Genomic DNA, 16587 nt, shown 5'->3' with positions numbered 1-16587 from the left:
GTAAAACGGGGTTTGCAGTGCGGTCTCAGATTTCCAACTACAGACCCACATAGCTTTCTTCTCAAGTCTCCTGCATATCCTAAAAGACTAGAATACTTAGGACTTTCCCAAAAAGCGCAGTTTCCAAATTCTTGCTAATAATCCTGCTGTCTTTGCAATCTATGAGCCATCAGCCTTAGTCTGAAGATCATGAAAATATCAACAGATGTGACAGCTGGCAGGAAAACAAGAGGAAGGGAAGATCCATTTTCTCTTCCCAGATCCTCAGGGTTTTTCTCGGTGTGAAAGATGCTTCAAAGATAGCAAAGGATAACTCTTCTAACAAGTAACATTTCACTGTATTTTCTTAGGATTATATTAATTCTATCACCTGTTGCAGTGTTTGGCTTCTTGCGAGAATTTAATGCATTTTATTATAAGTTACTAAGACCTCATGAGTGGAAATTGTACAATTTTTGTGCAAACAAAATAGCATCTCGTCCACCTGGATCCACTCTGGTTATGCTAACATGCAAGGAGGGCCTTGTAAGATGTGGTCTTTACACCCGGGGAAGTTTATTATGGCTGCTGTGCAATGGAGAAAAATGGCACCAAATCCCAGAGAATCCTACTTGTCCTGGTATCCGTGAGCTGTTACCTGCTAGACCAAGTGCTGCAGAACACTTAAATAGGACTGTCAGAAAAATAAAAATAAAAAAATAAATAGGACTGTCAGGAAGCCGTGCAGGCAGAAAGGTACTGAGCAATCCTGGAGAAGTGTTCATGGATGGCAAAGCCCGTCACTGCATTTTAGGACCACAGCACGAAAGCTCTTCCTGTGGTCTGCAAACTCTCCTGCATGACCCTGTCACCCTCTCCCCCTCCCGGCTAGCAGCCGGCTCCCACCTCGAGTTTCGTCCCCCATGTCCCTTCCTTCCTGACACTTCCCCTTCATAACATCTTCATTTGGAGATTTATTGAATGCCATCTGTTCTGGTCTGATAACTTCAAAAGGACACATAGTAGGTACTTAAATAGCTGTTGGATTGGTTCAGGTTATGGAAACTTTATATTTTGGCCTTCCTCAGATGAAGCCTTTTGGACACATTTTCTGGTAGAAGCAGAGGCAGGTTCAGTGACTTTTGTATGAGAAGGAGTTGGTGCTGCTCTAGATTCTCCTCTATACGATTAGTCATGTTTACTTCAAAATTCCTCTCAGCAAGGTCACTACCGTTCTTCTTCCTTCTCTACCTTCTCCCCAATTTTAAATTAAACATGAAGTTGATCTTTGTCATTCAAACGTTTTGGTTTTGAACCAGTCTTTTAAAATTTAATTTGTATTCCCTTAATTCTTATCAAAAACCTTTAATTAGGGGAGATGTGAAAACATGGGTGGTTTTCTTTTCAAAATTTTATTTAAATTCTAGGTGGTTAACATACAGTGCAGTGTTAGTTTCAGGAGAATTTGGTGATTCATCACTTACCTTCAACACCCAGCGTTCATCACAAGTGCCCTCCTTAGTACCCATTACCATCTTGCCCACCCCCCACCCACCTCCCTCTGGCAACCCTCAGTTTGTTCGCTATCCTTAAGGGTCTCTTGTGGTTTGTTTTCCTCTCTCCCCCACTTCCCATATGTTCATCTGTTTTTTCTTAAATTTGACATAGGAGTGAAATACTGGTCTTTCTCTGACTTACTTTGCTTATTAGCATAATACACTCTATGTTGTTACAAATGGCAAGATTTCATTCTTTTTTGAGGGCTAATGTTCTATTGTGTGTGTGTCTTTATCCATTCATCAGTCAGTGGACACTTGGGCTCTCTCCATACTTGGGCTATTGTCAGTAGTGCTGCTATAAACATCAGGGTGCACATGCCCCTTCGAATCTGTGGTTTTGGGTCCTTTGGGTAAATACCTAGTAGTGCAATGGCTGGGTCGTAGGGTAGCTCTATTTTTAACTTTTTGAGGAACCTCTACACTGTTTTCCGGAGCAGCTGCACCAGTCTTCATTCACACCAACAGTGCAAGAGGGTTCCCCTTTGTCCACATCCTTGCCAACATCTGTTGTTTCTTGTGTTGTTGATTTTAGCCATTCTGACAGGTGTGAGGTGGTACTTCATCGTGGAAAAACCTTAAAGTGAAATCATATCTGGTAGGAAACAAGCCTGATATAGTTGGCCCGTCCATGTGATCAAAGACAACTTTTAAAATTCAAGTAATTAAGAACTGTAGGGAACAAGATACCTTCCCAAACCTGAAATTTTTAAACAAGGTTGTTTACAGTAACTTTTAAGTCAAGAGGTTCCCCTCTGGAATTTCTCAGAAAACAGAAGTTTGTATTTGATAATCTGAGCTTTATAATACACCATAAAAAGGGAGCAGCTGTCCCATTTCTATGGTCCCTCCGGGCTCCAGAGCAGCAGCACAGGCCCCCAGGGATCCCTACGGCAGACCATGCACCCCTGGGCCACAGAGTTGCCTGTAGGTTGAACTCTGGCCATCAGAGCCCTGGACCTCCCTGCCACTCCTCTCACTTTGCCACCAAAGGTAAGATTTTAGCAAATCAACTGGTTTTTTGAAAATGAGTGGACTGCCTTAAGTCTACCAAGTCAGAGAAGCAGGCAAGAGGGGGCTGGACAGTACCTTAGACTTCATGGTACTGAGCCTCATCAGCACCTTTCCTCTGGAGCCAGGGATCTGAGACCTGTAGAGTCCTTCCGTGAACAGTCTTATTTGTTCTAGTGGGAAGTTAAATGTCACTAACTTCTTTGCTGCTATAGCTCAAAGAATGTCTCAGCCATGCTTTAGTCACTGAAGGATATTTGGACTTGACATCTACCTACCTTCTGCCTTTAAAACTGTCCTGCTGGGTGCCTGAGTCAGGACCTGGTACGTAGTACATAGGAACAACCATTTCCTTAAGCACCCCACCCCCTGCCCCCCCGCGCCCTCCACCTTGTGTCGAACTACATGTTTCCTATTAAAGAAAAGCCTGATTTTATTTGTTAGCTCCAAGGCTGAGATGGCGTATGGTGCTTTCTGGAAGTATTCTATTCTCTAGAAGCTCCGTTGTCCTCTGAACTTGACAACCGGAGCCAAAGGATGGGCACTTCCAAAATCTAACCTTTTGCATTGGAGCTTCTTAGTGGTGCGAACACCGAGTTGCCTTCAGTCTCAGTCTCATATTCTGGGTTTACTGTATGCCTAAAACGTACAGGTTTTTACAGGATAAGCTCAAAATCTGCCAATTCTTGGATAAACCGTTCAGACAGTCTTCTTAAAGGAGGGGGAAAAAGAAGTGGATTATAACTTCACAGATAGAAAATGTTTTCTTTTTCTTCTAGGGTTTGATTTTTGTTAAAGTTTGATACAGGGCCTGCACCTGAATTCAGGATCCAGAATGTACACTAAAGCCCCTGGCCTGGGCTACATTTCAGCATTTCCAGCTCAATGGAGCTGGTGGCTTTCTCTGGAAGAGCTGCCCACACGCTCAAGTCAGACCTGAAGGTCAGTTCCCACACTGTGTCCCTGAGGGGGGTAGATTTTTGTATGACACAGCAGTCTATAAGCACTTAGCATAAAGATGAGCCATTTTATCAAAGAATCGCCCGTGAGGAAGTATCTGTTTAGAAATCTGGATTTTTATTTTATATTTTTTAATTAAAAAATTTATTTATCCTTGGGGCACCTGGGTGACTCAGTTAAGCATTCAACTCTTGATTTCAGCTCAGGTCATGATCTCATGGTCATGAGATTGAGCCCTGCATCAGGCTCTGTGCTGGGCATGGAGCCTCTTAGGATTCTCTCTCTCCCTTTCCCTCTGCCCCTCCCCTGCTCAAGCTCTCGCCCTCTCAAAAAAAAAAAAAAAATTACTCTTTTAAGTAGGGTTCATGCCCAATGTGGGGCATGAACTCATCACCCGGAGATCAAGAGTCTCATGCTCTACTGACTGAGCCAGCCAGGCACCCCTTAAATTGAGATTTTTAAATGCAAGCTATCACTCACCTGATATGAGACTTGTACACTGTGCCCTTCAAATCACAAGATACAAACTAGGAGGGGAGCATCAGGACTTTATATTAGTCTGTAATTTCAGCTTATACTGCATGAAATATAGAATCTAGCACATGGGAGATGGCAGTTAGTGATAGACATGGGAATTAGTGCCTTTACCTACCCGATCCTTCTCCCCACAAAATTCTTAGACAAGCGAAAACAGAGACTGACAGTGAAAGAAGTGTAGGTACCATCTTACAGTCATTTGGGGATTCTGTCCCGAACACCACTGCAGACCTCAGGTTAGCTGGGTTGGAGCATCTAACTCACTTGAGCAGATTATAGAGTCTCTTATCTATAAGCTTTATCAAACCATCTAGAACAATCTGGTTCCATCAGGGCAGGCCACACTCCATTTTATCACAGACAAGAACAAGTAACAGAGGCAGGGTGAGCAGGAGAGGGAGAGCCCTTGTGACTTCTAATTAGAAATGAATGAAGCAGCTGGGAACAGGGAGGCTATTTTCAAATACTCTATGGGCTATGCTGCTGAATAGAGAAGGGCTACACTTGTTCAGTAGAGCTCAAGAAGCAGGAGGAGAAACCACCAGTGGACCATTCTGGCTCACTGTGGAGCTCAGATGGACCAGCCTGCCTCCTGAAGCAGACAGCTCCCTATTGCCTTGCAAGGGCCCAGGGGGCTTGAGGCTCCACTAGGTGGGACTGCCATGGTGGCTGGAATGCCCCACTATTAAACATTTCCCACAGCACACTCATCAGGAGACCATATGGAGACCTTAAGCAATCATGATTTCCCATTCTCAGCTCAGCCCCACTGCATCAGCTTCTTCAGGGGATGGGATTCAGATGACACTGAGGTCTCTTCCATTACTGAGATCTGATTTAGAATAGCTGGAGAGTTTTTGAACATTTACTATTCTATTCATCTATTATTAATACACGGCAGGAAAACAAACTTCATATTCTTAACTTAGTTTCCATTGAAGTGACTACTTTTATACTTCTTGTTTATACTTATTTTGAAGGCATACAAAGCTCAGTAAGTCCATGAATATAATTTTGTGAAATAAAAATTAGAAACATTAAGAAACTACAAATGCAGCATAGGATGAAAACATCATACTGTTTAAGATAAATGATTACAGTACCACACAACTTTCATTTAAAAATAAGTTATAAATGGGCTTAATTTTTTTATTATTCAGTGGTAACCACAAGTCCTTTTTTCTTAGAGGAAAAAAACACAAAACAGCTTTCTTTCATTTTAAATGCACTTTGAGAATAAGCAAATATGGGTGCACAACGAGCTGGAATACACAGACACAGATGGTTTGATAAATCCCCCTGAGAACCAGCTAGTCAGGTATGTTCTTCTACTGGGCTATCTGGCAAAATATCACTTTAATGGGTGAAAACCCAGGGTCTTAAGCAATAAGGAAAAAGAAATAATCTAGTTTTAAATACTCAATGGCCATTTTTTATAGAACTTAAACTTATTCAATACATTAACTGCATGTATTTTTAAATATTATTTAAATTGAAGAATATGTCACTGATCTTTAATGAAATTTCCAAAAGCCTTGGCAGTAGTTCCACACTTCCCCAGCAGGTGGCAGATTTCTTGAAATACTTTCGTCGTCTTTCATAAGCCAGTGCTAGAGTTCATCATGTGTCAAAACTGTAGAGGAGGAAAGTTTATTCAGTGATTGAAATCTTAAATATCAAATGAGCTCAAATGTCACCCAAATCATAGGTGCTGGCTGAGGATCCTTTTGTTTGGTTAGTACCTTTTTGCTTCATTATTAGTTGTTTGTACATTACTGTATCATAAGTACTTACATTTTACCACCTAGAAGGGAGCTTTCATGAGTCTATGAGGACAAGGACCATATCTTTGTTATCTCTGTTATCTCTAAAGCCTAGCACACTGTCTGGCAATTTGAAGCCTTGAAAAATACATATTTATTACTTACTATGCACAAATAGCCTATCACTAATGTAATGGAACAACAAAGAGCAGAAGCCATATATGGTCTCCTTCTGTGATGGGAAGAGAGAGCAGTCAAATACTGATTTAGCTGATACAAATGTGAGGATCAGTGAAGACTATCAGAGACCAAAATGGTTTCTTTTGTATTACTGAGCTGTCACATACTAACTGATTTTAAAACACTGAGAATTCAGAATATTTTCAGGCAGAAATGAATTAAAGTACAATGTAAATGCATCCTATTCCACAATTTGAGATGGTAGACTATGTTTCTTCTTCACCAAATTTCACCTGAGAGAAAATGTAAAGGGAATAATAAAAATGAGCGTAGGGAAGACATTAATTAAGATGTGATTGCCCCCTTCAAAAATAATCAATAGAAGATAAAGTAAAAAAAAATTTCCCTGAACAGAGAAAAAAACTAGGTAATAGAAAATATAACCACAGAAATACAAAGGATCCTAAGAGACTACTATGAACAATTATACACCCAAAAAAAACCAGGGACAATCTAGAAGAAATGAATAAATCCCTAAAAACATACAACTTACCATGAATATACTGTCTCATGAAGAAATAGAATACCTTAACAAACCTGAGACTGAATCAGTAATCAAAACCTCCTGAGAAACAAAAGTCCAGGACCAAAAGGCTTCACTGGTGAATTCTACCAAACATTTAAGGAATAATACCAATCCTTCTTAACTTTTCCAAACAACAGACAGAGAAGGACACACCCGAACTCATTTTATAAGATCAGCATTAACTGGATTCCAAAACCAGTAAAGTGTACTTTATAAGAAAAGAAAATTACAGGCCAATATTCCTGATAAATAAAAATGCAAAAATCCTCAAAATATTAGCAAACTGAATTCAACAATACATTAAAAAGATCACACACCTAGATCAAGTGGGATTTATTCCAGAGATGCAAGGATGACTCAATATCCACAAATCAATCAACATGATAAACATCAACAATACGAAGGATAAAAATCATCTCAATGGATGCAGAAAAAGCATTTGAAAAAATTCAACATCCATTTATGACAAAAACTCACAACTAAGTGGGTATAGAGGGACTGTACCTCAATGTAATAAAGGCCATATATGACAAGTCCACAGAAAACAAACATTATATTCAACGGCAAAAAGTTGAAAACTTTTCCTCTCAGATCATGAATAAGAATGCCTACCCTTGCCCCTTTTATTCAATATACTATTAGAAGTACTAGCCATAGCAATTAGGCAAGAAAAGAAAATGCATCCAAGCTGAATAGACATAAACTGTATTTGAAGATAACATGATATTATATAGAAGAAACCCTAAAGACCACCAAAAAAACTGTTAAAACTATAAATGAATTCAGTAAAGCAGCAGGACATAAAATCAATATACAGAAATCTGTTGTGTTTCTATACACTGATACCAAACTATAAGAAAGAAAAAGAAAATAATCTATTTACAATTGTATCAAAAAGAATAAAATACTAGGAATAAATTTAACCAAGGAGGTGAAAGACCTATACCCTGAAAACTCTAAGACACTGATGAAGACACAAATAAACGGAAAGATATTCCATGCTCACAGACTGGAAGAATTAATATTGTTAAAATGTCCATACTATTCTAAGCAACCTATAGGTTCAATGCAATCCCTATCAAAATTCCAATATCATTTCTCACAGAAATAGAACAAGCAACTTTAAAACTTATGAAGAACCACAAAAGACACCAAATAGCCAAAGTAACATAGAGAAATGATGAAGCTGGAGGCATCAGGGTCCCTGATTTAAAACTGTATCACAGGAGTGCCTGGGTGGCTCAGTCATTAAGCATCTGACTTCGGCTCAGGTCATGATATCATGGTTCGTAAGTTGGAGGCTTGCTTTGGGTGAGCTCGAGCCCCACTTCAGGTGAGCACAAACTCTGCTTCAGTGAACACGAACTCTGCTTTGGGTGAGCCCCACTTCTCTCTGCCCTTTGTGGGAAGATTCTCTCTTTCTCCCTCTCCAAAAAAACAAAACAAACAAACAAACAAACAAACAAAAAAAACCCCAAGAAAACTATATCACAAAGCTACAGTAACCAAAACAGTTTGAGATTGCCAAAAAACAGATACACAGATCACTGAAACAGAATGATGGGCACTTATGACAAAGAAGCCAAGAATAGGCAATGGGGAAAGTACAATTTCTTCAATAAATAGTGTTGGGAAATCTGGACAGCCACATGCAAAAGAATGAAACTTTGCCCCATTCTTACACCAAACACAAAGATTCACTCAAAATGGATTAAAGACTCAAATGTAAGACCTGAAATTATAGACCTCCCAGACGAAAACATAGGCAGTAAGCATCCTGATATCAGTGTTGGCAATGATTTTTTGAATTTGTCATCAAAAGTAAAGATAATAAAAGCAAAAGTAAACAAATGGGACTACATGAAACTAAAAAGCTTCTGCAGATGAAAGAAACTATGTATCTGATTAGGGGGCAATATCCAAAATATATAAAGAACTCATACAACTCAATAGCAAAAATCTAAACAATCCAAGTAAGAAAATGGACAGAGGCTGTGAAGAGACATTTTCCCAAAAAAGATAAACAGGTCAAAATCACTAATCATAGGGAAATGAAAATCAAAACCATAGTTAACATCTTGTACCCGTAGAATGGCAATTATCAAAAAGACAATAACAAGAGTTAGCAAGGATGTGGAGTAAAAGGGAACCCTTGTGCACTGTTGATGGGAATGTAAATTGCTGCAGCCACGATGGAAAACATATGGCAGTTCCTCAGAACATTACACAAAAAGAAGGAAATCCTACCCTTTGTACAACATGAATGGACCTTGAGGGCATTATGCTAAATGAAATAAGTCAGAGAAAGACAAATACTGTATGATCTCACTTATATAAGGAATCTAAAATAAAACAATACTGAGCTCACACACACAGAGAATAGATTAGTGGTTGTCAGAGTGAGGTTGAGGGATGGATAAAATAGGTGAGGGGTCAAAAGGTACAAACTTCTAGTTATAAAATAAGTAATAGGGATGTAATGCACAGCATGGTGATTATAGTTAACAACACTCTATGGTATACTGAAAGTTGCTAAGAGACCTTAAAAGTTCTTATCACAAGAAAAACAAATTTTATAAGTATCTATAATTTCACAATATACAAATAATGAATGTTACACGCTTGAAATGAATATTATAGCTATCATATCTTAATTTAAAAAAAGGAAAAATAAAGAATAATAGGTCATGACCAAGCTGAGTTTGTTTCTGGAACACAGGAAATTTCAATATTAGTAAATCTATTAATATAGTCTATTATATTAATAAATCAAATATAAAAACCAAGCAGTTGCTTCTATTTTTGTTGAGGATGTGGTTGATAAAATGCAACCTATTCTTGATAAAAACACTTATTAGAACAGGAATCAATGGATATTTCCTCAACATAAATTTTTTAGTCCAAAGCCATTATCTTAACAGGGAAACACAGAAGGTTGGCCAAACAAAGTGAGAAAAAGAAGCTAATATTTAACATCATATTAGATATATCAACCAAAGCAATTAGACAAGAAAAAGCAATGTGAGGTATAATGATTAGAGGAAAAACCATTTTTGTTTGCAGATAAGATGTATGTAATCCTAGGGGAAAAAATTCAAGAGAACCAACTGAAATATTACTATAAATAATAGGGGGATTCAGTATGATCATAAAGATTCATAAGCTGAAAACAATAATCTACCACAAACAAATACCAGTAAGATACACTGTAAGAGAAAATCCCATTTATAATAATAACAAAAAGATGAAATACCTAGGGACAAGCTTAAAAAAGATATGGGTAAGACCTATATGATTAAAATGTTATGATTCTTGACAAACATAAAACTGAAACTGAACATAAAGATACATCATGTTCTTAGGTGCAAAGAACAGTTTTCACAAACACGTCAATACTCCCTAACTTAAGTAATAAATTTAATGTAATCTTCCCTCCATCCTCTTCCCTACCCCCCACCAAAAAAGAAAAACCGAAAAATTTCTGGAACTAGATGATTCTAAAGCTTATATGGAAAAAGACACAAGAATACCAGGAAAACAACAACAAAATAGTAATGAGGGGAGATGAGCCCTACTCAGTAATAAAACATGCTATAAATCTTCTAATTAAAAAAGTATATAATAGGCACATGTATAGACAGAGATAAATGGAACAGGATAAAAAATGTGCCAAATGAGACAGAAATAATGCAGGAATTTAGTGTATGATAAAGGTGGCAACACAAATCTCTGAAATAAAGACCATCAACTTTTTTCCAGTATTGGACAATAATCCTCTAGAAAAAATGAGCAAAGGATAAAAATAAGCAGTTGAAAAACAGAATTACAAATGTCCCTGAAACATATGACCAGATTCTCAACTCCATTCATGTTACAGGTTGAACTGTGTTTCTCCAAAATTCATATGATGGAACCCTAACCTGCAGGACTTCAGAATGTGACCTTATTTGGAGACAGTCTTTGCAGAAGTAATAAGGTTAAAATGACATCACCAGGGTAGACCCTAATCCAACATGACTAGTGTCCTTGTAGGATGAGGAAATCTGCCCAGAGACATATACAGAGAGAAGACAATGTGAAGAGACGCAGCGAGAAAGTGGCTACCTACAAGTCAAGAGAAGGCCTGGGACAGATCCTCCCTCACTGCCCTCAGGAAGGAACCAACTCTAAAGACACTTTGATCTTGGACTTCAAGCTTCTAGAACAGTGAGACAAAAAATTTCTTCCGTTTGAGTCAGCTACTTTGTGGTACTGTGTTAGAGCACCCCCAGAAAACTAATACAGCTTATAATAAGAGAAATGCAAAAGTTATAAAACAAGGCCTACTATAGCCTTAAAAATGATTGCTTCTTTGTGTTTGAGTAAAAGAGGTCTTCCAATTTTATTCTTTCTATATATAGTACTTCCATGTTGTTTTCATATTTATAACAGACTTACATTTGTAATTCAAAATTAAGTAAAAAATCCAAAAATCTTTTGTAAAACTTATTTTTACACATTCATAGGTATGTACACAAACATGCCATTTTTATTTAAGATGGGGCCAATTACAAATATGACTATATTTTTAACTTAAAATATGCTATCCACAAAATACATTTATCTCAATTCTCTTGAAAGACTACAATATTTCTTTGTATGTATTGACATTTATATAATCAATCTTCTATTAATGGATCAATTATTTCTATCTCATTATTAAAAACAATGGCATAACGTGTACATATTTCTCTTATTTATTTATTTATTTATTTATTTATTTATTAGAAAGAGAGAATGCGTGCGCACACATGAGTAGAGGAGGGGCAGAGAGAGAGGGAGAGAGAGAATTCCAAGCAGGCTCCACACCGTCAGCACACAGCCCAATGCGGGGCTCAAACTCACAAACTGTGAGATCATGACCTGAGCCGAAATCAGGAGTCAGATGCTTAACTGACTGAGCCACCCAGATGCCCCTCACTTCTCTTTTTAAATGTAAACCTGACACACATATTTTAGTTTTTATACATATTGTAAAATTTCCTTAATTTATACAGCTGCTGTATCTACGAGCATATGAGTGCTCACTTGTCAGTAACCTCACTAACTCTGGCTATTATTAATCCTTTAACTCTCTCCAATTTGGGAAGAGAAACATTTCATCCGTATGTTCTGTGCATTAAAAAATTTTGAGGCAATTGTGTAAAATTTCCTTTCTGTCTTCCTTTCCCCACCCCCTTTCTCCCCTGTTTTCCGTCTTCTTCAACTCCCTTTTAAAACAGTTGTATCACACCACTTATAGAATCTTCTTCTGAATTGAAATGGTGTCTTCAAATTATTTAAATTAATTAAAAATAGGGGCACCTGGGTGGCTCAGTCGGTTCAGCATCCGACTCTTGATTTCAGCTCAGGTCATGATCTCACGTTGTGTGAGATGGGGTCCCACATTGGGCTTGGGATTCTCTCTCTCTCCTCTCTCTCGGCCCCTCCCCTATGCACTTTCTCTCTCAAAATAAATAAACAGTAGAAAAATAAATTCATTAACAAAACATGGATGTGTTTTAAATACTCAACCTCTCAGAAAATAACTGCATTGGTTTTGTTAAAGAATACAAAAAGATGAAACACAATTTCATGCTTATGTGAGAAAGTTTATATATGGTATTTTTTTAAGTTTATATATTTTGAGAAAGAGTGCAAGGGTGCACATGCATGTGCTTGCTCAAGTGAATGAGTGGGGAAGGGCAGAGAGTGGGGGAGAGAGAGAGAGAGAGAGAGAGAGAGAGAATGAATGAATGAGAATGAATCCCAAGCAGGCTCCACACTGCCAGCACTGAGACTGATGCAGGGCTTCAACCCACAAACTGTGAGATCATGACCTGAAATCAAGAGTCAGACACTCAACCAACTGAGCCACCCAGGCGCCCTTATGTATAACATTTGTATGTTTATATTTAACATTTCAGCTTCTAAAAAAAATAAAGCTGAGGGAAATAAGAATATTATTCTGAACCACTGGGAAGAATTATTGTTGAGGATTAATACAACCTGTTTGAAAGTCTCTAACACTGGAGCTCAGTGCTATTTTTTTTTAAAATTTTTTTTTTTTTCAACGTTTTTTATTTATTTTGGGGACAGAGAGAGACAGAGCATGAACGGGGGAGGGGCAGAGAGAGAGGGAGACACAGAATCGGAAACAGGCTCCAGGCTCCGAGCCATCAGCCCAGAGCCCGACGCGGGGCTCGAACTCACGGACCGCGAGATCGTGACCTGGCTGAAGTCGGACGCTTAACCGACTGCGCCACCCAGGCGCCCCCGTGCTATTTTTAAAAAAGAGTAAAGAAAAATTGAGAGAACTAGGCACTAATGAGGAAAGAGAATTAGGAGGCAATCAAGAAGTTTACAGCAGCTTTAACAGAATATTCAACACTTACTTGTTGAAGGTTTATGTAGACTGATGAAACGCCTAGGTAACCACATTTTAATCTTACAAATGGAAGCACATCTAGTCCAAGTCACCCTCCAGCCCTGAGGAGGTTACTAGAACCAGGAACACATGGGAAATCCATATTCCACATGGGATTAATTCGGGAGATAGGAGGTAATATTTCTAGGTTCCATATAAGTCTTTCACTAAACTTTAGGGCTTGGATTTTCATATTTGGGACATTTGGTGTAATCCTAAAGACAAGCATATTTTCTACTTTTATTTTCTACCTCTTGTGTCAGAAGGCTAATGCTTTGGCACCCATTTATGTGGTGATATGAACTGAAGTTACATCCATGGGGAATAGATTCTCTATCCATGTTTTAAATTTGTGAGTTTAAGTCCACATAAAATGAAGTTCTTAATAATGTCACAAATTTTCTGAAAGAAATTCTGACCTGATCATTTACTAAAGTCACCAAGAAATGAGTTTGTAGTCTATTTTAATTTCACTTCAGGCAACACATGATTCAGACACCACCATAGAATATTGACTTACTTGCATTTTTCTTGTTTTCTAGGTGCTCTAACAGTTGTCGTATCTCAGTGTCATACTCCACCCATTCTGGGACAATCCTGGCAGCAGCTTTTAGCTTAGGTTCTTTTGTTTTGGGATTATTGCACTAAAAGTTTAAATAAAATTTAGTTAATGAAAAATGACTTTCCTTGTATGTTAATTATGCTTCGTTTAAGGAAGGAAGGGCGGGCGGGAGGGAGGAAGGGATAGAGGATGAACAGATAGATCATTGTCCAGGAAAAAAGGAAATACTTGAGAACATTACTATGTCACTACAGCATACAAAATGAATTTTATAAAAAGCAGAGCCCTAAGTACTAAATATTTAAAGCACTAACAAATAAAAGTACTTAGTTTAATAGGGAAAGGATCAAGCGAAATGACAAATAATAGTTTATGTAAGCAGTAAGTATTTAATGCAAATACCTCAATCAGAAATTTAAACAAAAATTGTTTAAAAACATTCTTATGGTTAACAAGGAGTCTGTCAAACACTTCTCCAAAATGTTTTGGCAAAAGATCTAATTACATGACTATTTTGTAAAAGAACATAGCAGACTATATTAATAAGTATTCTTTTATCTTTCTTTGGACTAAAATCTGGTTTATATACTTGTGTTTTCCACAGACAAATGTTGTTAGCCTTTAGAAATTCCTCGAGTTTGTTTAGCAAAAGCATTCCCTCCCCTTCATATGCTTCTGTTCTAATTAGCAACTGTGGCGATATTAAAAATCAGTTAACTGGAACTCGTGTCAAAATACTGATAGGGTGAAATTCACAGGAGTTTATAAATCTCATGTCTAAACATATTAACTAGTCTACCTGACAGATACAGTGGAATAACGATGGGTATAGATCCTCAGTCCTCATGGTTCCAACTCTTTGCTTACTGGTAGTAAGACCCATACATTTCAGTTAACTGTGTGTGTGTGTGTGGGGGGGGTGCTGGGTGGGGGGAAGATCTTAGCTTCATCACAAGGGAGGAAGCTGAAATAAGATAATCTCTACGCTTCCACTGATATCCGACCGATGTAAACGACTCAGCGAGCAGTTGGTCCTATTATGGGGTTTCTTGGGAAATTATGAGGTCAAAAGGCAAAGTGAACAGGAGAAGGATCTGATTCTGGATGTATGTGACGGTACAGCCGACAAGATGCTAATGTGCTGGATGTGAGGTGTGAGGAGAGAGGTCAAAGATGACCCCAGAGTGTGGGGCTTGAGCAACATGAAGAATGGAGATGCCATCGACCAAGACATGAAGGACTATGGGAGGAGGACAAATGTCACAAAGTTCCAGAAGCATCCCATTTGCTCTTTACAAGACATTAATAGAGAACACATCTTGAGCTCACTTTCATGCGACATCTTGTAGTTGCCGCAACTTGCTTTCTCCCTAATTCCTTATGGGAGAGCTACTGGTTATGTACGAGCCATGAGCCTCTGGTCTTTTTTTTTTTTTTTTTTTTTTATGTTTATTTATTTTTGAGAGAGAGGGAGAGACAGAGCGTTAGCAGGGGAGGGGCAGAGAGAGAGGGAGACACAGAATCTGAAGCAGGCTCCAGGCTCCCAGCTGTCAGCACAGAGCCCGATGCGGGGCTCAAACTCACAAACTGCGAGATCATGACCTGAGCCGAAGTCGGACGCTCAACCGACTGAGCCACCCAGGCGCCCCGAGCCTGTTGTCTTAATCCCTTCCTCATCAAATATTTTCACTTCATTCCATTGTGTATTTTTTCCTATAGTATTATATTCCTGAAGTAAGTGGGAAAAGGAGATTTTCTCTGCAGAAATTAACCTTACAGGCATTATGTTCTATAAAGTAAAGATAATGGAACTATTTCCATTTTAATCCTGTCAGAAACTGTTAAAATACTGTGTTTCCCTTAGTTTTCTGTCTTACAATCCTCCCCCCCCCCCCCCCCCAATCTATATTGGTGGTGCTTACATGGGTTATCATGCCCCCCAGGGGAGCTTTGGCAAGGTCTGGACACATTTTTGGGTGTCATGACTGGGGGGTGGTGGGGCACTACTGCCATCTAGTGGGTAAAGCCAGAGATGCTGCTAAACATGCTCCAGGGCCCAGGACAGCCCCCCACAATTATGAATTATATGGTCTCAAATGTCAATAATGCCCAGGTTGACTGAAACAGAGCCGAGATGGTACCATGATATTCATAAATGCTCTCATCCTCACCTTTGATACCGTTAACCATGCTTTTTCCTCTTCATTGGGCCATTTCCTTGGGGTTTGTCTGCATTCCCTTAACTTTTTTCCCAAAGAAGTTGGCCCAAATTAGCATGTTCTCTCATTTTTAAGTGTTTCTGTGGGAGGGATGGCTACCTGTCCACGAAAATTTATGCCACCTTTTTTCTATGTAGACCTATCACTAAGTAGCAGCTGCCCATCTGGGAATGACATTTCTTAGCTGCCCTTACATCTAAATGTGGTCCCACAACGAATCCACCAAGGGGCCGCAGCTTTTAGGAGTCAGGAAGCATTCCTCATACTCTTTTTCTCCCCTCCAGATCAACACTACCCAACAGAAATATGATGGAATTTTAAATTTTCTCGTAGCCACATATAAAAGTATAAACGGAACAGGTGAAATAAACATATAAATATATCAAAAACACTATCAGTCAATATGTAATAAATATAAATATTATTTATATTTTTATATTCTTTTTATTGTGCTGAGTCTTCAAAATCTAGTGTGTATTTTATACTTTACAGCACATCTCAATTCAGGTCAGCAATATTTATAAAAATTTTTTTTTCTAACGTTTATTTATTTTTGAGACAGAGAGAGACAGAGCATGAATGGGGGGAGGGTCAGAGAGAGAGGGAGACACAGAATCCGAAGCAGGCTCCAGGCTCCGAGCTGTCAGCACAGAGCCCGACGCGGGGCTTGAACTCGTGAACCACGAGATCGTGACCTGAGCCGAAGTCGGTCACTTAACCGACTGAGCCACCCAGGCGCCCCAGATCAGCAATATTTTAGCTCAATGGCCACGTGTGGCAAGTGGCTGC

The 16587-nt window shown here is 38.7% G+C and overlaps 1 protein-coding gene and 1 long non-coding RNA gene across 2 annotated transcripts in view; one reads left to right on the top strand and one right to left on the bottom strand.

Moving 5' to 3' along the window:
- Positions 1 to 5154: 5154 nt before the first annotated feature.
- The window catches only part of UGGT2 (UDP-glucose glycoprotein glucosyltransferase 2), a 192092-nt gene continuing 180659 nt past the window's right edge, over positions 5155 to 16587 (bottom strand). The window contains exons 38-39 of the mRNA XM_058681695.1: positions 13538 to 13661; positions 5155 to 5676 (exon numbers count right to left, since the gene is read on the bottom strand). Of these exons, the coding sequence (XP_058537678.1) occupies positions 5654 to 5676; positions 13538 to 13661 (147 nt within the window). The 3' untranslated portion in view covers positions 5155 to 5653. The remainder of the gene's footprint in view (positions 5677 to 13537; positions 13662 to 16587) is intronic.
- Positions 9101 to 13698, top strand: LOC131483507 (uncharacterized). Its single transcript, XR_009247748.1, has 2 exons — positions 9101 to 10778; positions 13560 to 13698. It is a non-coding gene; the product is annotated as an uncharacterized LOC131483507 (long non-coding RNA).

This window comes from Neofelis nebulosa, chromosome 1, assembly GCF_028018385.1.
Source record: "Neofelis nebulosa isolate mNeoNeb1 chromosome 1, mNeoNeb1.pri, whole genome shotgun sequence".
Classification (NCBI taxonomy): Eukaryota; Metazoa; Chordata; class Mammalia; order Carnivora; family Felidae; genus Neofelis; species Neofelis nebulosa.
Note: the sequence above shows the minus strand (reverse complement) of the source record. Positions and strands in the feature narration are given on the sequence as shown.